This window comes from Antechinus flavipes, chromosome 2, assembly GCF_016432865.1.
Source record: "Antechinus flavipes isolate AdamAnt ecotype Samford, QLD, Australia chromosome 2, AdamAnt_v2, whole genome shotgun sequence".
In the NCBI taxonomy this organism is placed as follows: domain Eukaryota; kingdom Metazoa; phylum Chordata; class Mammalia; order Dasyuromorphia; family Dasyuridae; genus Antechinus; species Antechinus flavipes.
In genome coordinates, this window is record NC_067399.1 from 90,830,502 (window position 1) to 90,856,980 (window position 26,479).

A 26,479-nucleotide genomic window follows, 5' to 3' on the forward strand; every position below is an offset into this window, starting at 1 on the left:
ATCCAATACAAACACAAAAGATCAATGGTGAACCCCAAAATGCCAGAATCTCAGGGGAGCTGGCCACGCCCACCCAGCAGTGGGAGTGAGTCAGCACTGACCCAGTGCAGCCGAGGCTGCGGCTAGGAAGCTGCTGCCTAAAGAAGAAACTTGGAAAATCTCCCCCACCATAAAAGCATATCTTAACTTTTTTTTTTTTTAATGAGTAAAAAAGTAGAGAACTCTGATGATAGACAGCTTCTATGGTGAAAGAAAACTCACCTTCCTGAGTTCAAATTAAGCTTGAGACACTTACTGTATCACTCGTGTGAACCTGAACAAGTCACTTAATCCTGTTTGCCTCAGCTCATGTGTAAAATTAGTGACAGAAGGAAACAGGAAAAGACTCCAGTATCTCTGCCAAGAAAATCCCAAATGGGTTCACAAAGAATCAGACACAACTGAATAACAGCAGCATTAATGCCACAGATCTGAATTCAAGTGTGACAAAAGGGAGAAAAGTTCTACTGTTGTTCCCCACTACAGATAATTATTAGACCAATATTCACATAAGGTTAAAAGAATAGTGCATTCTTCAAAACATGTTATTTTTGTAGTCACATCAAAAGTATGCAATGTTAACTGCCATTTTCATGACTATCATGACAAATTCCTGTCCTCTTTGTTATATAAAGCAAGTAGTTGTCATGTATGCAAGTTTTGGGTTAAGTAGAGAAGAAGAATGACTTTAAAATAGCCACTAAACACCTCAGAAAATAAAAGAGCCACATGTAGAGAAGTTTTAAATGATCTTTCTCAGCACATCATCTACAACACAAAGTAAAAACAGCTAGTTCTCAATAATGGTTTGCTTCTTATTTATTTCTCTAAAGCAAGCTAACCCCAAATTTATTAGGCTCTGCATCCATAACAGTGTATGGATTCTGATGAGACAAGTTCTGTTTAGACAGAGGTTTTAAATAGTACATAGCTTTTGAGCGGGTATGTTAATGTTTTCATTTGGTACTAAAATGTCTTTTGATATCATTCTAAAAAGTGAGAAATAAAGCAGTCTAAGATAACCATGAAGATTAGCAAGAAAGAAGCTGTCACAAATTAGGAACTGCAATCTTTGTCTTCCAAAAAATTTTATGAGCATAAGATTATTAACCTGATTCTAACTTCTGAAGAGCCTATAAATGTTTCCTTCTTTTTCAGAGGTCTGTTACATATGTATAGAAACTGGATACTCTTGGCATGCTGCATTAATTGTGTACTGGGCCATAATCTATTGGAAACTGTTTTCACATTCACTGTTTCCAGCAATTTAGTACTTAATATCAACTTTGTAAGAAAATGTGCTACTTAGAATTGTTGATTATTTTTGCTCTTAATGTTGACTTTTTTCTTAAGAAACCTCTAAGTCACTCCAAATTTAATTGCACCTTACACTGGTATATTAGTCACAAAAAGAAATAGTTAAATTGATCATTTTTATGTTGTTTTAGGGGTTAGTATGAAAACTTTTTAACCCAAAATAAAAGGTGATTATATTTTAAAAAGAGAGCACTATGAAAACGCATTCACACACTGAATTCATATATTTAAATGAATACCTGTGCCCTTCAAAATAGTCTCCTTGTCAGTTACAAACTTGATCCAAAGAAGTGTAACTGTCTAAAACTCTTGGAAATCCTCTTCCAAAACTTCTTTCTGAGCCATCACAGGAAAATGACACATTATACTGTTTTTCCCCAATAATAAGACCTATCCTGAAAATAAGCCCTCCCCTTACTGTGTAAGATTCCTCTAAAATAAGCCCTATTGAGATTGCTACTGTAGTGAAGGTGATCCCCTGCGCTACACGCGACATTACGGTACCCTCTGTATGCACCATCTCCCTCCCCCGCTCCCCTCCCCTCCCCCCGGCCCCCCGGGTGAAAGGCATGCCGCGCTCCGAGCTGCATCCAATCAGAGCTGCAGCAGTGAGCGCGTCATCCTGTTCTTCCCCAGTGATTTGTTTGCTGGCGCCATTGAGAGCAGTGCCGCGGAGGAGAGCTGAGGCAAGACAACATAAAAACCCGGTATGTAAGTTGGAGTGAGGGGGCATGATGGAGGATAAAAGGGGCATGATGGAGGATAAAAGAAGAACTCAGCCAGCACTCACCGCGCTAAAGAAATGAAGAACTTCCTTGCAGAGAGAAGAATAGATCAAGTAATGATTCCTGCAGGAATGACTGCCTATCTCCAGACCCTTGATATTGCAATAAACAAGCCATTCAAGGACCATTTGTACATGGAAGTCAATGACTACATTGAAAATAGAATGGAAAGAAATCAGCGTGGAAACTTTGTGAAGCCCTGTCTGCAAGAAGTCGTGACTTGGGTGAAGAATCATGGGATAAAATTACTGACAGCTGTGTCACCAAGGCACTACGAGCAGGTTACCTGGAGAAGACATGTTCATTTAAAGAGAGCTATATTGCTGGACATGACAGATTGGGCCCACTTCTTCTGAAGGAAATAGAGGCACAAGATATCCAGGACGGAATTCAGGGTATGGATACTTATGACGATGTTGTTGAAGAAGATGACATGATCATTATTGAATAAAGGTACTTTTTTTTGTTCACATTTACCTGTTTATTAAAATTGCTGTCAATGTTCCTTAAAATAAGCCCTCCCCTGAAAATAAGCCCTCTGGGGTTTTTCTGTCCAAAAAAATAATAAGACCGTGTCTTATTATCAGGGAAACATGGTATACACACACACACGCAGATCTTGCTTTCACCCAAAAACATTATCTAAAACAATCATCCATCCTTTGTTATGATTGATTTTATAATTCCCTCCTTCCCCCCCTCCCCCACCAAAAAAGTTCACTCTTTTAAGGACGAATATTTGCCATTACTAAGAATAGTCAAAATAATGACAGATTTACATCGTTATTCCAAACATAGATTTTTTTGAAATATTTTAAGCAGTGGATACATAACAGGAATAAAGGTATAACTTTGCAAGGTGGCTATTATAAAACACATAGATTATTTTGGGTACATATGGGAATTAAAAATTTGATTTAATTTATGGATATATCTCATGGCTTGGATTATGTCTATAATATCAGAATATTAAATGGTTTCTCAAAGATAATAATTAGAATGACACTTACATGTATAAGTTCTGTTATATTTGTCTAAAGTATATTTTCTTATACTTCATACAGCCAAAGAGATATCCAAATGTGAAACCAGAAGAATATTGGAAAAGTAAAAACTGCAACATGTCAATTTTCATTAGTTCTCCTCCTCAGAGAGATTTATAATTCAGGCAGAAGATTTAAATCCCAGCTGAAAACTGGCATCCAGAGTTACCGCCTGGGAGCAATTTATTATTATTCTTTTTTGAAAAAAAAAAAAAAAGTTTGTTTGGTTCTAAGGTTACAGAATAAGAGTTGGATAAAATTAAGTTAGTGGTTTCAAAGACTATGGAATTTCTACAGCTCAAAAACATTGTGTTTAGAACTAATATAATTTAATTTGCTGGCTGTAAAGCCATAACGTGGATTAGTGACTGAATATTTAGGAGAGTGGGGACAAATCAAAACACCCTGTTCAGAAATACATGCTAGCAATGGTAGAGCTGAAATTAAAACAGTTTTGGTACTAGAAAAATGTATGCGTGTATAAAAAGAATACATTTTCTCCTTTTTAGAAGTGACTTTTTTAATGTGATAGCAAAATGACTGACTCTTGGTCACAATGTTAATAATGGAAAACAAAGCCAAGAATGTATATTACATATCACTGTCTCTTACATAGCTGATGCCTCTCCAGCAGTTGGTGAGAGTTCTGATTGTCTTAGCACCATCTATCTTACCTGACCATAAAACTAAGGATTTTAGAAATGTCTAGTATTTGTGTAGGAATGGGAAGACATTATTGTGAAAATCATTTTTTCTAAGCCTATTTTCACATCTATAAGGGCAAGATAGGTTTGAACTAGGTAACTGCTAATATATAGCATTTTATGATTTATATAATACCTCATATACATATATATGTATGTATATGTATATTAGCAAAATTTATCTTCCTGATGATTTTCTGAAGATTGGAATAATTTCTTACATATTGCAGTCAGTAAATAAACACTAGATTGACTGACATTAGGTAGATACTTGAACCTGAGATTCTGTCTACTTGGATGTTCCTTCCAAAGAATTAAAACTGGAAACTATCTATCCTGTGCCATTCTGTCTGAAGACATTTATGTCTTCTCATAACTTCTCCAAGAGGAATGATCCAGTGTGTTTGGGGCCCTCCTTGCTTTTTTCCTGAGAATACCAGTGGAGGGACAGTTAGGTGGCGTAGTGGATAGAGCACCAGCCCTGAAGTTAGAAAGACCTGAGTTCAAATCTGACCTCGGACACTTAACACTTCCTAGCTGTGTGACCCTGGGCAAGTCACTTAACCCCAATTGCCTCAGCAAAAAAAAAAAACAAAAAAACCCAAAAAAACAGTGGAGCATTCATTCAGTGCTACCTTTTATCCTTCACACTAGTCAAGCACCCAATTCACCTTCTTCATTTATATATTTCACTGATTACCTCCTTGATTCCAATTCTTCTCTGAAGTTCCTTGTTATATATTGTCGCCTATGCATATCTTTCACATGTCTCTCCACTGCTCACTGAGTGGAAATGAAATCTCAGGATTAAAAAACACAGAACTGGTAATTGTCAAAGATGGGATTTGAGTTCAATTCTTTTTAGGCTCCACCTGCAGTTCCCTTTCTACTATACTATGCTAATGTTCTATGACTAACTTATACATTGGATGTTGTCCTCTACTCTCTCTATTCTCCCAGATTTAGTTTATGAACTTGAGAGAAGAGGAAAAAAGTAGAATTTAGGTCCCTAGGTTTCCTTTGTTTTCATTAACTTTCAGCAGAGGAGTCCAGATCCCACTTGTTGGACTAATTCTAATTTTAACATGAAATTTTGATGAAAATTTTCAACAAGATCTTTAATGAAAAAAATTATTTCAATTTTGGTTTTGTTTTCAGGTAAATTAAAACAGATTATATGACTATCTCCATCCCAACCAGCAGTTTGAAACAGGTGCCGTGCTTTTATATATCGTGCTTTGTTTTTAGAAATACATACAACTAAAGAATAATGAAGTAGTAAGTAATTCATTCCTATCAAAGAGTATGAATGAATAAAATCCATCCCATAATATATCTTTATCCAGTCTATACCAATGGCTATCGAATAGTCATTTGGGCGTTTCTGATATCTCCATATGATATCATTTTCTTCTCATGACTTATTATTTTAACTTCAATTTCTCAAACTGAAATGATAAACAATTAAATCTTATCACTTCTGTCTTGAGCTGCTGAGAGGCAGGAAAACCAAAGTTGAGGCTGTTGCTTGGTTGCAATGAGTGTTGAGTGACAGTCTTGATGTTAAATTTCCTGGCTTTGTCAAGTTGTATCAAGAGCATAACACAGATTTCCAGCTTAACTATCTGGAGTGAATCAAATCCTTAATGCAGCAGATTCTTTGGAAGAGTGCCAGGTCTCGCTGCAACATGTACAAATCAGTGTAATCTGCAACACAACGCATGATCTCCTGGCACTTTATTCAAGCAACAGGAGAAATCTGATGCTTGCCTCTGGCTGTCATAGCCAGCCAAAATACTATTTCACAAATAGGGGAAGAATTTTTTGAGGAAAGGTAACCCCTGGGGGAAAAAAAATATGGGGCCTCACTTTTCTGGTGAGAAAGTAGCTATTTTATTAACTGTTCAAAATACACAACACAACACAATCACCCTCATGTAGGGGTTTAATAAAAAGTTTTACATAATGACATAAGCAAATGTCCTTTCCTTCTGTAATTGAGTGTTTGTTGTTTTGGACTGTAAATCTGAGATCTTTGGAACTCTACACACAATGCCACATAGAAATGGATATGTAAAAAAGAAAGGTCTTTGATACTGAGGAGGCAACATGTTCCTGGGAAGCCCAGGAACCCTTTCAAACCAGAAATGCTCCATTTAGTATATAAAAATGGGTACCTTCTGGAAAGCCAGGATGAGAACTAGCATAAAAGAAGAATTAGAAACCCCAGATTATCTTCTGATTCATTTTAGTTATATTAAGGGGGAAATAAGAACAAAAAAGGGGTAGAACAATTACTCAGGGTAAACATGTCAGAGGGAAGGTAAATGTATTGAATTCTTAATTGGACTGTACCTTTTCTGTCAAGAAGAATTACCTTTGAACTGGGAAAATGACTAAGAGCGAATTAATAATGAAGATAGGGAAAGAGAGAGTAAAACAATAAAACAAAGCTCTGATTATAAGGTCCAAATGAAATACAGTGCCGGGTAATTAAAAGAGTGAACATACCTGAAAGTAAAAAGTCATAGCTAATTATCTTCAAAAGTTAAAGGGAAAATGGAAAGTACTAAAAGAAGGAAGAAGGGCAAAAGATGCACTATGTTTTGTTTTGATGAAGACTGGAGTCTATAAATTAAGGTTATTTATCCTTCATTCTCCAAGAAGACCACTGGATTTAAGTGAGGGAGAGCTTTGTAAGGTCACCTGCCTACTTTCCCTTCCAGAGCCATTTAGATCCAGTGACCAGATATAGATCAGGACAATTGGAGATGGCCCTAGATGCAATGGACGACCTTGGCCTTTTTAAGCTAAGGTCTTCAATAGGTCTCAGTTGGACCAAGACTGCACCCATTCAGTGATTAAGACTAAGTAGCAACTGAGGCAAAGAATCTCTTTTTTTACCCTGTCAAAAAAAAAATCTAGGTAAATTTGAGAGAGGAAAACACTGAGGGTTCCTAGACAAAGCCAAATGATTGCTATTTATACTCAATCTTAGTCTATCAGAATGAACAATGACCAAATGGGGCATGGCCTAGTACTTAATGGTAGCTAATTAATGAGAATCAGAGGGATTTTGGGTTTAAGACATGGTCCTTATGAAAGAAATCTAGTCAGTAAACCCCAAGATATCTTGGGAGGGTTCAGAGATTAAAAAAAAAAAAAATCTTTTAGGAACATCTGTAGGTAAGGGTATAATAGGGAGGGAGAGAGGGAGGAAGGGAGGAAAGAGAAGGAAGAGAATTTTCCAAATGACTAGTTCCAGTTTGTGGGTCAATTATATTCACAGAGGCTGTTGTCTTTCATTCTTGAAGAGGAGCAATGACATCAGAGAGGTGATGCCATGACATGTAAGTGAATTGGATTTAGGTGAGGGTGCCCTGTGCAAGATCACCTGCCTCACTTTTCCTTCCAGAGCTAGCTGAATCCAGTGGCCAGATACAGATCAGGACAACTAGAGATAGCCTCCTTAAAGTAAGGACAACATAGTTAAACAGAGAAAGTGCTGTCTCTGGTGCTAGAGGATCTGGGTTCATTTTCTAGTTCAGGTGCTTATTATTTATGTGACTGTGGGCAGGTCACTTGGGCCTTAGTTTCCTCAACTAAAAAGTAGAGAGATTAGACTAAATCATCTGAGGTCCCTTTCAGTTCTAGATCTATGAGTTAGATTTCTTTTTCTGATAAGACTCAAAAAGGAATTCTTAAAAGGATGGTTAGGGAACATACAAAAAAGTTCCAGTGATTCCTCAAACTCAACATAGCTTCAGCTTCCCCAAAAAAGATCAGACCAAATTAACCTTATTTCCTATGTTTAATATGACAAATAGATCAGGGGAAATGCTGTAAATATTTTTTACCTAGATTTTAGCAAAGCATTTGAGGAGGAAGACACAGAGGGATGTGTACAACAAAATAGTACAACTTGAGATGAATCCAGAGTACTGTACCTACTTTTAGGTGTCCAAATTTGGAATGATGTTGAAAAATTGGAGAGGATGTAGAGAAGGGTAATTAGTACATAATGGATTATATGAAGAAACTTGGATGCTTAGTCTCGGGAAAAAAAAAAAAGACAGCTAGTGAGAAATATGATCACTTCCTATATGAAAAAGTTTTTTGGTGTTTGTAGCAGCCCTATTTGTAGTGGCTAGAAACTGGAAAATGAATGGATGCCCATCAACTGGAGAATGGCTGGGTAAATTGTGGTATATGAATGTTATAGAATATTATTGTTCTGTAAGAAATGACCAGCAGGATGAATACAGAGAGGACTGGCGAGACTTACATGAACTGATGCTAAGTGAAATGAGCAGAACCAGGAGATCATTATACACTTCGACAACGATATTGTATGAGGACATATTTTGATGGAAGTGGATTTCTTTGACAAAGAGACCTAACTGAGTTTCAATGGATAAATGATGGACAGAAACAGCTACACCCAAAGAAAGAATACTGGGAAACGAATGTGAACTATCTGCATTTTTGTTTTTCTTCCCGGGTTATTTATACCTTCTGAATCCAATTCTCCCTATGCAACAAGAGAACTGTTCAGTTCTGCAAACATATATTGTATCTAGGATATACTGCAACATATCCAACATATAAAGGACTGCTTGCCATCTAGGGGAGGAGGTGGAGGGAGGGAGGGGGAAAAAAATTGGAACAGAAACGAGTGCAAAGGATAATGTTGTAAAAAAAAAAAAATTACCCTGGCATGGATTCTGTCAATATAAAGTAATTATTAAATAAAAATTAAAAAAAAAAAAGAAGAAAAGAAAAAGTTTTTTGGAAGTGCAATGAGCCTCATTTTGGATGGATCCTTATGTAAAAATAGGAGCAATGGGTAAAAGTTATAAAAGAAGAAAATTTAGGTTTGATACCAGGAAAAACCGCGAACAGTAAGAGGTCTCCTTGGGATAGAAGATTTTCATCTTACTAAAGATCTCCAAGATTGAATGCCATCTATAGTCACATAAAAAAAATGTTCTAAATCACTATTGATGAAATTAAAATAACTCTGAAGTATCATTTCATACCTCTCAGATTGGCTAAGATGATAGGAAAAAATGACAAAATACTGGAGAGGATGTGGGAAAATTGGAACATTAATGCCTTATTGGTGGAACTGTGAATAGATCCAGCCATTCTGGAGAGCATGGAACTATGCCCTAAAGGATATAAAATTGTATATACCCTTTAATCCAGCAGTGTCTCTACTGGGCCTATATCCCAAAGAGATCATAAAAGAGGGAAAAGAACCCACATGTGCAAAAATGTTTTTAGTAGCCCTTTTGTAGAGGCAAGGAATTGGAAACTGAATGGATGCCCATTGGTTGGGGAATGGTTGAATAAGTTATGATATATGAATGTAATGGAGTATTATTTTTCTACAAGAAATGATGAGCAGGCTAATTTAAAAAAACTGGAAAGACTTACATAAATTGATGCCTAGTGAAGTGAGCAGGACTAGGAGAACACTGTGCACAGTAATAGTAAGATTATGTAACGATCAACTATGATGGACTTAGCTTTTCTCAGCAATACAGTGATCTATGACAATTTCAATAGACTTGAGATTAAAAATGCAATTTGCATTTTGAGAGAAAACTACGGAGAATGAATGTTATTTTCACTTTTTTTTTTGTTTGCCTTTTTTCCCCCCTCTCATGGTTTTTCCCTTTTGTTCTAATTTTTCTTTCACAACATGACTAATATGGAAATATGTTTAAAATAACTGCACATGTATCATCTAGATTGTTGCCTTAGGGAGAGAGGAGCTAAGAAAAAGAGGGGAAAAATTTAGAACTCAAAATGTTACAAAAATCAATGTTGAAAACTATTTTTATATGTAATTGGAAAAATAAAATACTACTGAAGTTAAAAAAAAAAAAAAACCACAATCCTCTAGGATAAAGCAGAATAACAATTTTCTGGCTAAGTTGTAGAGGGGATTAATTGAGCAGTAGGGGAAGTCATATGGTACAATGATAAGAATGCTGGACTTGGAATCATAGGTTTGGGGTTCAAATTCTTGCTTTGGAACTTACTATCTGGTATGACCTTGAGCAAATCACTTAATCAAGAGCCATTATTAAAAATTTAGTATAAATTAGATACAATCCTAGGCATTAGCCATACAGACACAAAAATGTCTCTTTGCTCTCAATAAGTCCGATAATAATATATAATAATTAAATATAATAAATAATAAGCTCTTCAAGTGCTTACATTCAATAGAAATAAATGTACACAAAAGTATATACAGAATATAGACAAAAAAAATACAGGGTAATTTTGAAAAGGAGAATAAATGGAGCTTGAGGATCTGTAAAGAAAAATATGCTTATGGTGATTTTTGGAAAAAACCTTAAGAGGTGGAGTCAGAAAGGTAAGTTCAAATCCACCCTTAGATATTTAATAGTTGTGCATTATTGGTGAAGTCACTTAATATCTCTTAGCCTCAGTTTTCTCATCTGCAAAATAGGAATATTAGCACCACAAGGTCATTGTAAAGAGCAAATGGCATAGTGTTTGTAAAGTGCGTAAAGTTTTGCAAATTTTAAAGTGCTTTATAAATGATAGCTAGTTTTCTTGTTGTTATGATTTTTCTTTTTATATATGTAAATCTATTTGAAGTTTACTAAAAACAAAATGGAGCATATGATGTGGATCTAAATAAATTTTCCACCAAATTATTTACAAATTTTCCCAAATATATTTATTAAATGAATTCATTCACCTGTTTTTACTTTTACCAAACTCTAAACTTGTGTGCAATTACTTAGATATCGTGTGTTTCAGTTCTATTTTACACACACATTTTGGTCAAAATCAATTATTTTGATGATAACCCATTTTATAATGTTTTATATTTTGAGATTGCCTATTTTCATCAACTTTTTTCCTCCAGAGTGCTCCTTGATATTTTTACTACTAATTTTTCATTATTATTCATGAATTTCACTAAGAAAGCCCTTTTAATTGATATTACATACAACTGGATGGTGACAGCAGCGTTAGTGGTGAAAAACATCAGATCAGATTTGTGAATTCATTGGTATGTCTCTTACCTGTATTAATACAGATAGGTAAAGGTTGTCTATCATCTAAATTGAACTACCTAGTCCAAATGGTAAGTAAATTGCCACTTAAATCACATAAAGTTTGTGTTGAAATAGGACTGGAATCCAAGTCTTTCTAGCTCCAAGGATACCTTTTTATCTATTTGACTCTATTAGCTCATGTCACGTAATAAATGTGAGGGATAGTGCCATTTTAATTCTATTAAGGAAATCTATGAACAATGAATGTCACTTTTCTTATTTAGGTATTTCTTTATTTGAGTCATTATAGCTTGTCCTTATACCAGTATGTTTTGAAATAGGTCAATTTCCAAAATTGGGCTGTTTTGTTATAATTTAAATATTTGTCACTTATAGGTAAAATGAAAAGGTCAATGGGTATTTTGATATTCCATTTTCTTGCTAAACTTATCTAATGGCCTCTTAATTTTTTTGGCTGAGTTAATTATATTTTCTAGATAAACCATGATGTAAATATTTTGATAATAAGGGCAGCTTACATTTATGCAACACCTACTATGTGCCAGGAACAATACAAAGCACTTTACAGTTATTTTCATTAAATTCTAACTACCCTGAGAAGTAGGCCCTATTATATACTTTTGTATTTTATAAATGAATAAACAGACCAACAGAATGTCAGTGACTTGCCCAAAGTCTCACAGTAAGTGTCTGAGATTGGATTTGGATTCCTCCCTCCCTCTCTCTTTCTTCTTTCTTTCTCCCTCCCTTTCTCTTTCTCTCTCTCTCTCTCTCTCTCTCTCTCTCTCTCTCTCTCTCTCTCTCTCTCTCTCTCTCTCTCTCTCTCGCTCTCTCTCGCTCTCTCTCACTCTCTTTTTTTTTTCCTGAGGCAATTAGGGTTAAGTAACTTGCCCAGGGTCACACAGCTAGGAAGTGTTATACTCTCTGAGGATTCAGATCTTTCTAAATCCAGTCTTGCACTGTTTCAACTGTGCTACCAGAAGCCTTAATCCTTCCACTTTTTTCTTTTATTATTAAAATTGCTATTATTCCCAATACTGTATCAAATAAAAGCGGATTAGTGAGAACACTGTTCCTTTCTTACATATTAAGATGGTTTTTAGCTTAGCTTATATACTTTTTAGGGTGGCAGCCCTGGAGTCTGGAAAACATCTTCCCAAAGTCTGTGCAAGTTACTTCACCCTGTTTGCCTCAGTTTCCTCATCTGTAAGATGAATTGGAGAAGAAAATGACAAATGACTACAATCTTTGCCAAGAAAACCCTAAATAGTGTCATGAAGAGACATACATGCTGTTATTAATCTAAAAAAAAACCTCTCTCTAATCTTTAGTTTTAATCATCCATGAATATTGAAGTTCAGCAAAATCTTATTCCACCTTTATTCTTATTTATTTTGAATAACAGGATTGATAATTTTAAAAAGATATTATATTTTCCTAAAGTATCTGAAATTTAGGGATCTAATGTGGAAAACTGGTCTATAATTTTAAGTGGGTTTAAAATTAATATCATATTTTAGAAAGGCCTGGAGAGACTTACACAAACTGATGCTGAGTGAAACAAGCAGGGCCAGGAGATCATTATATACTTCAACTATATGATCATACTATATGATGACCAATTCTGATGATCCTGGCCATCCTCAACAATGAGATGAACCAAATTAGTTCCCAATGGAGCAATAATGAACTGAACCAGCTACACCCAGCGAAAGAACTCTGGGAGATGATTAAGAACCATTACATTGAATTCCCAATCCCTATATTTTTGCACACCTGCATTTTTGAGTTCCTTCAAAGGCTAATTGTACAATATTTCAGAGTGCGATTCTTTTTGTACAACAAAATAATGGTTTGGTCATGTATACTTATTGTGTATCTAATTTATATTTTAATATATTTAACATCTACTGGTTATCCTGCCATTTGGGGGAGGGGGTGGGGGAAAGGAGGGGAAAAATTGGAACAAGAGATTTGGCAATTGTCAATGCTGTAAAGTTACCCATACATATAACCTGTAAATAAAAGGCTATTAAAATAATAAAATAAAATAAATATCATATCTGCCCCATAAAAGCTATCTTTTCCCATATACTTGATAATTTAAGTGAACTAGATGAGTATTTGCAAAAAAAAGCAAACTAGCTAGAATAATAGACAAAGAATCAGAATATTTAATAATACAAAACCCAAAAAAGGAATTAAATAAAACATAAATGAAGTATCAAGATAAAAAGTATTGCAGCTAGTCAAGATGTTCAATTTGCAGAGGAAAATGCAACAAATTACAATCATATCTCCTGGCCTTAGCAGAACTAGAAAACAAAGCAGATCTAATCCTTGTTAGCAAATTCAAGAAACAACTCCAGTGAGATACTTTTTTTAGCCCAGATTGGCAGAAAGAAATATAGATGAAGAAGTTTAAAAACACTGAGGATGGGATCTGGCCAGGAGCATACAGCAGCACCACATAAGGTGTGAGCCAGAGCATGATGTCATCACTGGTCTAGAATAGAGGGATGTGGCATGCAGGAACAGGTGCCAACTGGCAATCTTGTACTCCATTATACATTTTTGGGTCACAGAATCAGGATGAACAAAGAAAGGAACTGTACTATATGGGTGAGGATGTTAAACAAGGTGAGGAGAGGCTGTGGAAGGAACAAGTTCCGAAGCAAGCAGCAGCTTTGTGGCTCTGATCAAGGAGCTGAGTCTCACTTTTGAGACATGGTCAAGAATAACACTTTCAGAAGTGTTAACTAAGGCAAGATCCCAGAACAAAGGGAAGCCTACAGTCTACCCTGGACAAGCAAAACTTTTCAAATGACTGACAGTATCTCAGTTCTGAAATAGTGTAATATTCCAAATGCGGTAATACAGATCTACTGCTCAGGCTCAAAACAAGGTCAAGAACTTGGGGAGCTCTAAATGTGGAGGGAGAGGCAACAATAAAAGTCTACCTTGGATTGGAGCACTAAACGCTCTGCAGAATTCTGTTTAAGTTGCCTAGGAAATCACAGAATAATACAATCCTTAATACTCCAAGAAAGCCACAGGACTTGCCCAGACATATTGACTGAAGTGTGCAGAGCTTAGCCCTTACATAAGGCCAAAGTTAGGAAGAGGGCTAGAAGACAAGCAAACAAAGAAAATAGAATGCTATCTTAAAAAACTATTATAGGCGGCGGAGCCAAGATGGTGGAGAAGACACATGCTTCATTCTGAGCTCCCTTCTACCCTCACTTACTGATTACAGAATCCAGTCTCTGACATAGTGCTTGACTAGTAGAATCCATGAATATTGGGAGTACAACAAATTACCAGCTTAAGATAATTTGGAAAATCACCAGAAAAGGTCAGTTTTGATGGGTGGGAGGAGGCCAGCACACGCAGGGAGGCAGAACATGGAGGCCAGGGCACACTGAGCGGACAGGGGCGGGGCAGTCTCCTGGAGCAGAGAATTTACAGGGAGGACTCTAGCACAGGTTGGCTGCTCAGCTTTGGTTGCAAAGCAGTAGATCAGCAGAGAAGTTACACAAACACCAAAGGTAGAGTATACCCCCAAATGCCAGAGTTTCACAGGACCTGGCCACACCCACCCAGCACCGGGAGTAACTCGGCACAACCACAGCGCAGCTGCATTCCACAGCGCAACTGTTCTTCCCAGGGCAATCACTCTTCTACAACTCAGCCACTCTTCACAGCCTATTTGCAGGACAGCCACTGTCCATCTGCCCCTGTTCTGTAGAGGAAGTTGGGAACCTCCTTGCCCCAAAGGCAGAAACCAAGGGCTTTTAAAAAAATGAGTAAAAAAGCCAAGTGTACTCTACCTATTGATAAACTTCTATACAAAAAAAAAAAAAGAGCAGATTTCCAAACCTGAGGAGACTAATAGCAGACAGTCTCCAGACAAAATCCCAAAGGGGGATATAACCTGGTCCTCACCACACAAGGCTCTTCTAGAAGAAATTTTAAAAGATCTTTAAAAAGAGCTATACAAAAAATGGGGAAAGGAAAGGGAAGCTCTGCAAGAGAGTATGGAAAAGGCATATAACTCATTAAAAGAAAGATTTGAAAAAGAAAACAACTCCCTGAAATGTGAAATGGAAAAGATAAAGAACTCCCAGGAAAGTAGACTTTGTGAATTGGAAAAAGAAAATAACTCATTAAAAATAAAATTTGTGAAATGGAAAAAAATTCCATAGAACAAAACAAGTCATTTAAAAACTCAATTGGACATATACAAAAAGAAGTAAACAAAAAAGTAAATGAAGAAAATAACTCATTAAAAATCAGAACTGAACAAATGGAAATGAATAATTTGATGAGACACCAAGAATCAGTCAAGCAAAACTGAAAAAATAGAAAAAAAATGTTAAATGTCTATTTGGAAAAACAACAGATCTATTAAATAGATCTAGGAGACATAATCTAAGGATTATTGGGCTCCCTGAAAATCATGATGAAAAAAAGAGCCTAGACACTATTTTCCAGGAAATTATCAAAAAGCCCATCAACAGTCCAGATGTTATTGAATCAGAAGGTAAAATAGCCATTGAAAGAATTTATTGAACACCTTCTGAAAGAGACCCCAAAATTACAAATCCAAGGAATATTGTGGCTAAATTTCAGAGCTATCAGACTAAGGAAAAAATATTACAAGTAGCGCTCCCTCCCTCCCCCCAAAGGCAATTCAAATACCAAGGAGCCACAATAAAGCTCACTCAGGATCTAGCAGCTTCCACATTAAAGGATCGAAGGACCTGGAAGCTGATATTCCCAAAGGCAAAGGAACTTGGAATGCAGTCAAGAATAAACTACCCAGCTAAGATGAGCATTTTGTTCCAGGGAAGAAGATGGACATTAAATGAAACAGGTGAATTCCATCTATTTCTAATGAAAAAAATCAGAACTAAACAAAAAATTTGACCTCCAAATACAGGACACAAGAGAAGCATAAAAAGAACTCTTGAGAACTGTATTTATGTTATGGGCATACATAAAGAGCGCATGTACAATTTGATTTTACAAAAAAAGGGAATTAGAAGTAGAAAGGGCATTGTATCAGAAAAAGGGAAAAATGGAGGAAAAAAGAGGGAAATTACATCTCACAAAGAGGCAAAGGAAACCTATCATATCTGAGAGAATTAAGGGAGAGGGAGATTCATTGTATGAATCTTACTCTCATCAGATTTGGCTCAAAGAGAAAATATTAGACATATTTGGTTTACAGAGAAACTTCTTTCACCTCACTGAGAAGTAGGAGAGGAAAAGGGAAAAGGAAAGGGGTAGGCTAAATAGAAGGGAATACAGAAATAGTAAAGGAAAGGTATAAGAAAGGGAGAGGGACTCTAAGGGGGAGGGAGGGATTCTAAAGAGGGAGAGCTACATGAGGTAAGTGTTGCTCATATGTCTAATACTGGGGAGGAAGGTAAAGGGGAAAGAAAGAGAAAAGTATAATCTGAGGATAAGAAGATGGCAGGAAATACAGAATTAGTAGTTTTAACTATAAATGGGATGAGTGGAAGGGGATAGCAGACTGGATCAAAAGCCAGAATTCTACAATATGTTGTTTACAGGAAACACATTTGAAGCAGGGTGATATATACAGATTAAAGGTAAAAGGCTGGAGCAGAATCTACTATGCTTCAGGTGATCAAAAAAGCAGGGGTAGCAATCTTTATCTTAGTTCAAGCAAAAGCAAAAATTGATCTAATTAAAAGAGATAAGGAAGGACACTATATCTTGCTAAAGGGTAGCACAGATAATGAAGCAATATCAATACTAAACATATCTGCATCAAGTGGTACAGCATTTAAATTCCTAAAGAAGAAGTAAAGAGAGCTGCAAGAAGAAATAGACAGCAAAACTATAATAGTGGGAGAGCTCAACCTTGCATTCTCAGAATTAAATAAATCAAACCACAAAACAAACAAGAAAGAAGAGGTAAATAGAATATTAGAAAAGTTAGGTATGATAAATCTTTGGAGAAAACTGGAGACAGAAAGGAGTACACTTTCTTCTCAGCAGTTCATGGAACCTATACAAAAATTGACCATGTATTAGGACATAAAGACTTCAAAATTAAGTGCAGAAAGGCAGAAATAGTAAATGCATTTTTTTCAGATCAAGATGCAATACAAACTACATTCAACAAAAAGCTAGGGGAAAATAGACCAAAAGTAAGTGGAAACTAAATAATCTCATCCTAAAGAATGAATGGGTGAAACAGCAAATCATAGATGCAATAATTTCATCCAAGAGAATGACAACAATGAGACAACATACCAAAATTTGTGGGATGCAGCCAAAGCGGTAATAAGGGGAAATTTTGTATCCCTAGAGGCTTATTTGAATAAAATAGAGAAAGAGAAGACCAATGAATTGGGATGGCAACTTAAAAAGCTAGAAAAAGAGCAAATTAAAACCCCCCAATCAAATACTAAACTTGAAATTCTAAAATTAAAAGGAGATATTAATAAAATTGAAAGTAAAAAAAATCTATTGAATTAATAAATAAAACTAAGAGTTGGTTTTATGAAAAAATCAACAAAATAGATAAACCTTTGGTAAATTTGATTAGAAAAAGGAAAGAGGAAAATCAAATTGTTAGTCTTAAAAATGAAAAGAGAGTACTCTCCAGCAATTAAGAAGAAATTAGCCCAACAATTAGGCGTTACTTTGCCCAACTTTATGCCAATAAATTTGATAACCTAAGAGAAATGGATACTACTTTCAAAAATATAGGCTGGCCAGATTAACAGAGGAGGAAGTAAATTGCTTAAATAGTTCCATTTTATAAAAAGAAATAGAACAAGCTATTAATCAACTTCCTAAGAAAAAATTCCCAGGACCAGATGAATTTACATGTGAATTCTACCAAGCATTTAAAGAACAATTAACTCCAATGTTATATAAACTATTTGAAAAAATAGGGAATGAGGACTCCTACCAAATTCCTTTTATGACACGGACATGGTACTGATATCTAAACCAGGTAGGATGAAAACAGAGAAAGAAAATTATAGACCAATCTCCCTAATGAATATTGATGCAAAAATCTTAAATAAAATATTAACAAAAAGATTACAGAAAATCATCCCCAGGATAATACATATGACCAAGAAGGATTTATACCAGAAATGCAGGGCTGGTTCAATATTAGGAAAACTATTAGCGTAACTGACTATATCAATAATCAAATTAACAAAAAACATATGATCATCTCAATAAATGCAGAAAAAAGCATTTGATAAACTCCAACATCCATTCCTATTAAAAACACTAGCAAGTATAGGAATAAATGAATTTTTCCTTAAAATAGTCAGTAGCATCTATTTAAAACTGTTAGTAAGCATCATATGTAATGGTGATAAACTGGAACCATTCCCAATAAGATCAGGAGAGAAACAAGGTTGCCCGCTATCACCATTACTATTCAATATTGTATTAGAAATGCTAGCGTTGGCAATAAGAGATGAGAAAGAGATGAAAGGAATTAGAGTTGGTAATGAGGAAACCAAATTATCACTCTTTGCAGATGATATGATGGTATACTTAGAGAATCTCAGAAATTCTACTACAAAGTTATTAGAAATAATCCACAACTTTAGCAAAGTTGCAGGATACAAAATAAATCCACATAAATCATCAGCAGTCTTATATATCACGAACAAAATCCAACAGCTAGAGATACAAAGAGAAATTCCATTTAAAATTACTGCCAATAATATAAAATATTTGGAAATCTATCTGCTAAGGAAAAGTCAGGAACTATATGAGCAAAAGTACAAAACACTTTCCACACAAATAAAGACAGATCTAATGAACTGGAAAAATATTAAGTGCACTTGGATAAGTTGAGCAAATATAATAAAGATAAGAATATTACCTAATCTATTTATTTAGTGCTATACCAATTAGGCTCCCCCAAAAAATATTTTAATAACCTAGAAAAAATAACAAAATTCATCTGGAAGAACAAAAAGTCAAGACTTTCAAGGGAACAAATGAAAAAAAAAAAAAATCAAATGAAGGTGGCCTAGCTGTACCAGATCTAAAACTATAAAACCAGATCTAAAATTATAAAGTAGTGGTCACCAAAACCATTTGGTATTGGTTAAGAAATAGGCTGGTTGATCAGTGTAATAGGTTAGGTTCACAGGACAAAACAGTTAATAACTATAATAATCTAGTGTTTGACAAACCCAAAGACCCCAGGTTTTGGGATAAGAATTCCCTATTTGACAAAAACTGCTGGGAAAATTGGAAATTAGTATGGCAGAAACTAGGCATTAACCCACACTTAACACCGTATACCAAGATAAGGTCAAAATGGGTTCATGATCTAGGCATAAAGAATGACATTATAAATAAATTGGAAGAACATAGGATAGTTTACCTCTCAGACCTGTGGAAGAGGAAGGAATTTGTGACCAAAGAAGAACTAGAGCTCATTATTGATCACAAAATAGAAAATTTTGATTATATCAAGTTAAAAAAATTTTGTTTCAACAAAACTAATGTAGACAGATTAGAAGGGAAACAATAAACTGGGAAAACATTTTTACAAAGGTTCTGATAAAGATCTCATTTCCAAAATATATAGAGAACTGACTCTAATTTATAAGAAATCAAGCCATTCTCCGATTGATAAATGGTCAAAGGATATGAACAATTTTCAGATGAAGAAATTGAAACAATTTCTACCCATATGAAAAGATGCTTCAAATTATTATTGATCAAAGAAATGCAAATTAAGACAACTCTGAGATACTACTACACACCTCTCACATTGGCTAGGATGATAAGAAAAGATAATGATGAATTTTTGGAGGGGAAGTGGGAAAACTGGGACACTGATACATTGTTGGTGGAATTATGAATGCATCCAACCATTCTGGAGAACAATTTGAACTATACTCAAAACATTACCAAACTCAGACATGTAGAATGAATCTCTTCATGTGAAAGGTTGATGATGATGATACAAAGAGACTGAGAGGCAGTTGTATTCTCTGACCTCTCCACTGAGAGGCAGCTGTGTTTGCTAACTTCTCTCTTCTTCCTTATTGCCTTTAATTTATTTCATTCTCAATCCACAAGGAAAATCTGCATAAGTAAAGGCTGCTTTGCACCTTCTTCTTCAAGTGTTATAATTCACAGCTGTGGAGCCTCTCAGAGAATTGATCTGCTCCTTCATTTAGGCCTTAACAGTGACATGAAAGCATTAGAGGAAAAAAAAAAGTTAGAAATGAAATTTATGGAAGGAAAAATTGGAAAACAGATCAAGAAAAAAACCTGATAATCATATGTAGAGGGCTGGAACTCTGGAAAAATATACTTGAAACAAGGACACTTACAACAAGGTGTTTATTCAATGTGATTGATGAGATGATGGTTCTCTGTGAACTAGAGATCCATCATCTCATCAATCACATTGAGTTAACAGTCTGCTTTAAGTGTCTTTGCTTCAAGCATACTTTTTTCAGAGTTCCCCAATATCTGCAGTCCTCTACAATCATAGGATTCCTTGAAAGCCATGACTAAAAAAGAGCCTAGACCTCATATTTTTAAAAATTATAAAAGAAAACTGACCAAAACTCCTACTAGAATCAGAAAGCAAAGTGGAAACAGAATCTATTTGACATTAAAGAAACCTCAAAATGAAAATTCTCAGGAAAAATTATAACCAAAATCCAAAGCTTCCATGTTATATAAAAATTACTACAAGCAAACTTAAACAAAGAAGAGTTTAAAAAAAAGGGGGGGGGGGAGGAGGAAAACACTTCAGGACTAAAAGGAGAAAAAAATCAAGGGAAATTATCTCATGTAAACAGGGTACAGAAGTAGAACTCTATACAAAAAAGGAGGGGTTGTGGGAGCAGGTAACATCTAAATTTCACTCTCAGTTGAAGTAGTCAAAAAAAGAAGAATATACACACAAAGAGTTGGGGAAAGAAATGCACTTTATTCAGCAGAGAAATAGCAGGGGAAGAGAAAAGGGAGAATAAAGAGAGGTCATTAAGACAGGAACGAATCCTAAGCAAAATAAATTTTAACAAAGGAATATGTATATGTATACATACAAACACAACTTTTTGAGTTGGGAAAGAATTGCAAACTGAGAAATGGCTAACCAAATTGTGGCATAAATATATAATGGATTGTTAATGTACTATAAAAAATGATGAAGGGAATGATTTCAGAGAAACTAGGAAGGCTGGTAATAACTGTTATAAAGTGAAAATTTTTTAAGCAGAAAAATTTACAATGACAATTCCATAAATAAAAACAACATTGAAAGGTTCAGGAACTCTGATCAGAATAACAACTAACCATGATTCCAGAGGGCTAAAGTTAAAAGATGTTGCCCACTTCCTGACAGAATGATAAAGGAATCAGAATGCAGACTAAGATACTCTTTTTGGAGATAGTCAATATGGAAATGTGCTTTGCTTATATTTTTATTTGTAAGAGAGAATTTGATTATTCTTTTTTTCTCAATTGGAGAATGGAACAGTGATGAGGTCCTGAGTAACTACATGCAGCTGGCAGGGAATATTGATAGAATTACTCCCCGGAGCAGGCAGGCAAGAGCCTCATGTCCCACCATCTTTGAAGGTTGAGAGCAGCCCCACTTCACTATATCCAGTCAGAAATTTGAGTTCTGTCAAATTCCTGAAGTTAAATTTTCCCATGAAATCTGTCTATGGCTCACATCATCTTTGCTGAACCCCATTTGGATCAGTCTATCAGGACACTATGCCTCTTGGTGTCTTTCCCTGCCCCCTCTCCCTATACCACGTGGTCTCTCTTATCCCCCACTATGCCTTACAGTGGTTTTCTCCTTCTTTTAGGATGCTAAACCCCTTTACAAATTAGCCAGCCACTGAGGGCATATTTTAAACTTTATGTGTTTCTATTATTAACTAATAAAACCCCTTTCCTTGCTAACTATATGCTCTCTATTTCATAGTCTACCATTTTGTCTGTAACCTCTCTTCTTAAATAAAGCTACCTTTTGACAAAAAGAATAGCTATTGTGAATTCTTTATATAACTGAACCCCAACATTTGGTGTGTACAACATTATTTGGGGCTAAGCTCCAAATACATCATTTGGAAACAGGAATTGCTCTCCTAAATCATATCATTTGGTTCTGAAAATGCCTGTTCGTAAATCATATCAATAGGATGTAAAAATTACAGTTCTATCATGTATTTCTTAATGTGATTTAATTTTTACTCAGTATTTAGATGCTATTTCATTCCGGGAATACATACATATTACTAAAAGTATTTATTACTTTTGTTGCTTTAAAAACAAAATGTAATTTCCCTTATCTTTTTTTTTTTATCATATTTTTACTGTTTCTTTGTCTAAAATTCAGCTTTTATATGAATCTTTGTTTCAAATACTTCCTGTAATAATGTATTGTTTTATTCTGCTTTTTAATCTACACCCTTGAGAACAGACCATCTCAGCTTTTCTTCCTGCAGCCTCAACATTTAGCATAATGTTCGTCACATAAGCTTTGTCATGTATTTATTCATTTATTTACCTTATGTTTATGACTCTTGTAATATTTACTACATATTGCCATGTACCAAGATATTAGCTATGTTTTATATCCCATGTTATATTACATTGCAAGATAGGGACTGTGTCTTATTCATCTTTCTGTACCACATCATGTAGTGCTAATAAGCAAAATGCCTGATACTTAGTAGGATCTTAACAAATGTTCAGTAATTGGTTGGTAAGTAATTGGTAGTAGTGACTAAGTCAATAAATACTTTTGGAATAGGTGCAATAAAAATCAATAAATTAACTCAATGAATATTTATTGAACTATATGCAAGGAAAGCCAAATATACAACATGCCAGAGACTTAATTATTGATATTTCTCCTGAAAGGGTATTGTTGTACAGTCATATCTGATTTTCATGAATCCATTTGAGTTTTCCTGGAAAAGAATGTGGGTGTTCTTGCTCTTTTCTAAAATATGATGGTTCTGTCTGGGAGAGCAGGTTTCTCGGGGAGGTTTTCTGGAGGCAACCTTAGTTTCAGTTCAGAGTAATTCTAGACTTAATAATTCTTACCTATATTTCTTTTATATATCTTGATTACAAAGATTGCTTACTTTTGTCTCCATTAAATGTGAGCTCTTTCAAGAAAAGGACTGTCTTTTTTTTTTTTTTTTGTATCCCTAGAAATTAGCACAAAGCCTGGTTTAAAGAAAGTATTTAAAAAATGTTTACTACTGACTGACTGACTCGCTTAGCCTTTAATTTAGAAGGCAACTCACAAAAGATATGTCATTAATTTGGGACAAGATTACAGATAAAATATATCTACTCTATTTTCAAAGCAAGTTTCTTTCTCTTGAACTGAAACACTGGTGTGTTCTTTCTTGTGCTGAATTCCCATAATGTTTTAAGAATCAAGGCAAAAACCTGCCTAAATTAGCTGATTCTACTTTTCACTCCAACAAAAGCTACATTTGGTAACATGATGATAGTTTTTAAAATTGTCGTGTACAAGGGAGATGCTATTTCTTTTCCCTATGTGGCTTCCTTTACTAGATAGCCAAGATGATTTTCAAAATAAAATTCTCTAACTTGTTTTTATAAATAATATAAATTTTATAAATAAATAAAAAACTGACACAATTAAATATTTTTCTTCATGATCCCATCTCCTTTCCTGTCAAGACAGTGATACACCCTGAAGGCGTAACTTATACAAAATAATGATAACTGGACAGCAAACTGAAAATGTTGTAGTTACTTCAACTACTGTAGTAAACTGAAGGAAATAATAAAGTAGCAAAAGTGTCACTTTAAAATGACGTATTGGCTTTTCTCCCCACACTGAGAGAAACAATTGTAAAAGCACTTAGTACAGAGTAGGCACTATATAGATGGTCACTCCTTTCCTTTCCCCTTAAGTAAAAGTTTAATCATTTTATTATTTTTAAATTCAGTCAGTTGGTTCCATGAAAATGGTTTTAAAATATTTTCAAATATACTGTATGCTTTTTAATGAAACCAAAATACATCATTTAAGCAAGCTTTTGATTTTATAGCCTGGATCATGATTTTCCCAAAATCTTAGGGTTGAAGGGGACCCTGATGTTCTTGCATAAGAACCTTCTAACATTCTTGACCAGCAATCAGTCGGCAGTTGTTTAGCAGATAAAGCAAATCAAATCTTGCGGATTCTCAAGGAGGCTCGTTCCACTTCTGTGTGGTTCTGTTACACAGTCTCTTTTCCCCTGCCTTGCACGGCTTTTTAGTAGTAGGAGATAGCTTGAACTCTGGCCCTTCTACTTTCTGCTTAAGTGATTTGGAACAAGTCACATAATCCAGGGGTACAGTCTCCCCACCCATACAATACAAGTTCACACCAGATCAGATGTTCTTGCTTTTCACTGGACTCCTTTGGAAGCCCAGTGAAATTCATGCACTCCTTGTTGACATAATGTTTTTAAATGCATAATATAGAATATAAAGGATTACAAAAGAAATCAGTTATAACAAAACAATTACTGAGTATTAAACAAGAGACTGAACTCACAGTTGAGAACTCCTGTGTGAAATGGTCTCTTAAGACTTTTTTCTAGCTCTGAAAAGTGCTGACACTAGAATCTCCTCCAAAACTTCCATGACTCTCTCAAGCAATTCTCAGGTGATATGAGTCAGAGGGCCTTCCTCACCCACTTGTCCTCTGAAGGTTCTCTACCTTACCAATGTTTTCCTAATCTGTGGCAACCAGAAATGAACATACTATCCCTACATTTCTAAGTATCCTAATAATGTCCTGTGCCAGGTCTTTCAGTATCCTTAGATGGAATTTAGTTGACTCATGTGACAGCAAGAGCAACTATTTTCCATGTACTATGTGATCTGGGGACTCTGGCCTTCTTGCTGTTTCTTTTTTTTTTTTTTTTTTTTGGCTGAGGCAATTGGGGTTGAATGACTTGCCCAGGGTCACACAGCTAGGAAGAGTTAAGTGTCTGAGATCAGATTTGAATTCAGGTTCTCCTGACTTCAGGGCTGGTGCTTTCTCCACTGAGCCACCTAAGTTGCCAATGCCTGGAATTCTCTTGCCTTCTCATCTCAACCTCCTGGTTTTCCTGGCTTCCTTCAAGTTTCAACTAAAACCCTATTTTCTGCAAGAAGTTATTCCCAGTCCTCCTTATTAAGTGTTTTTCCTCTGAGACTACCCTCAGCTTATCCTGTATATCTTATTTATACTTAAATATTTAGCACGTTGTCACTTTCATTAGCTGGTATAATCCTTGAGAGTAGGAACTGTTTTATTTTTGGTTTGTTTGTTTGTCTTTTTTTGTAATCCCAGAACATAGCAAAGTGCCTGGTCAACAGAAGGTGCTTAAATGTTTTGACAGTTGACTGGTTGACATAAGCATTCAGAAGCCATTAGGTACATTCTAATCAATTGCATTTAACTGATCTTCAAAACATAAAGAAGAACGAGCAATGAAATTTTTGTGATATATTCTAAACTACTAATATGGGGTTTATCAACTTGAAGATGATTCAGAAGCACTGGTTTCTCTCTTCACTGAGAAAAAATTATGGGCCCAATAATTCAGCATTCAGAAAATTCTAAAAAAGTAATTAAGTTAAACATGATCATATTTTTGGTCCCCAAAACTGAATTAATAAAGTTCTCCATTATGGTCAAAGAAAGATTATTTGCTGGGTGACATTTCACCTCGTAAATAGCTAGGAGGATTCTCACATGTGTTTCTATCTTACCTCATAGCTATGTTATATGATTCTGGGTGAATACATGTTTGGTCCAAAGGATTTGGCTTCAGTGCAACTTTGGGAGATGTTTTGCTCTTTTTCTTGCCTTGTTTCTCATCTGTAAACTGAACATCTATTGGAGTTGTCACAGCAACGCTGAGGACTTGATCTCCTGCTGAAGATTCATTTTGTAGACCACTGTCACAAAGAAAGGGAGAGAAGATAAGAAGGTAGGCCATCAGACAGGGAGGAGAGTAGGACAACAGAAGAGAAAAGAAAATGGAGAAAAAAGAACTAGAGGAAGATAGGTTTTGGTTATCACATCTTTACCACAGAAACATACAAATGCATACATATGCATATGAACATATATGTATAATATGTGTATCTAAACTCCCATGTATATACACATACATATACATATACACATATAAATGAAATACACACTAACATTAGATTGAGACAAAAGGACTATTTTAACTTTCATTCATTCATCCATAAACTTACTTATTCAAAACATATAAAGCATATAGTCTGTGACCAGCATTATGGCAGGCAGGATTAGAAAATCAGAGCAGTCTGCCTGGCTCATTTTCTGGGAGAAAGGAAGTTCTTCCCATGGAGATAACTCTATGACCTAATGAGTTAAGAATCAAGGAAATTAAGAGGCATCTTGATTGGTGTTGGTTTCCTGGCAACCCTGTTTCCATACAATTTTGAGGATGCAAATTGCTCTTTTCTGACAG

General features: G+C 35.2%; 1 protein-coding gene across 2 annotated transcripts in view; it reads right to left on the reverse strand.

The window, feature by feature from the left end:
• The window catches only part of SRBD1 (S1 RNA binding domain 1), a 301,555-nt gene that overhangs the window by 12,515 nt on the left and 262,561 nt on the right, over positions 1-26,479 (reverse strand). For both annotated transcript variants that reach the window (XM_051975202.1, XM_051975201.1), the window contains exon 20: positions 25,743-25,931. In XM_051975202.1, coding sequence (XP_051831162.1) covers positions 25,743-25,931 — 189 coding nt within the window. The remainder of the gene's footprint in view (positions 1-25,742; positions 25,932-26,479) is intronic.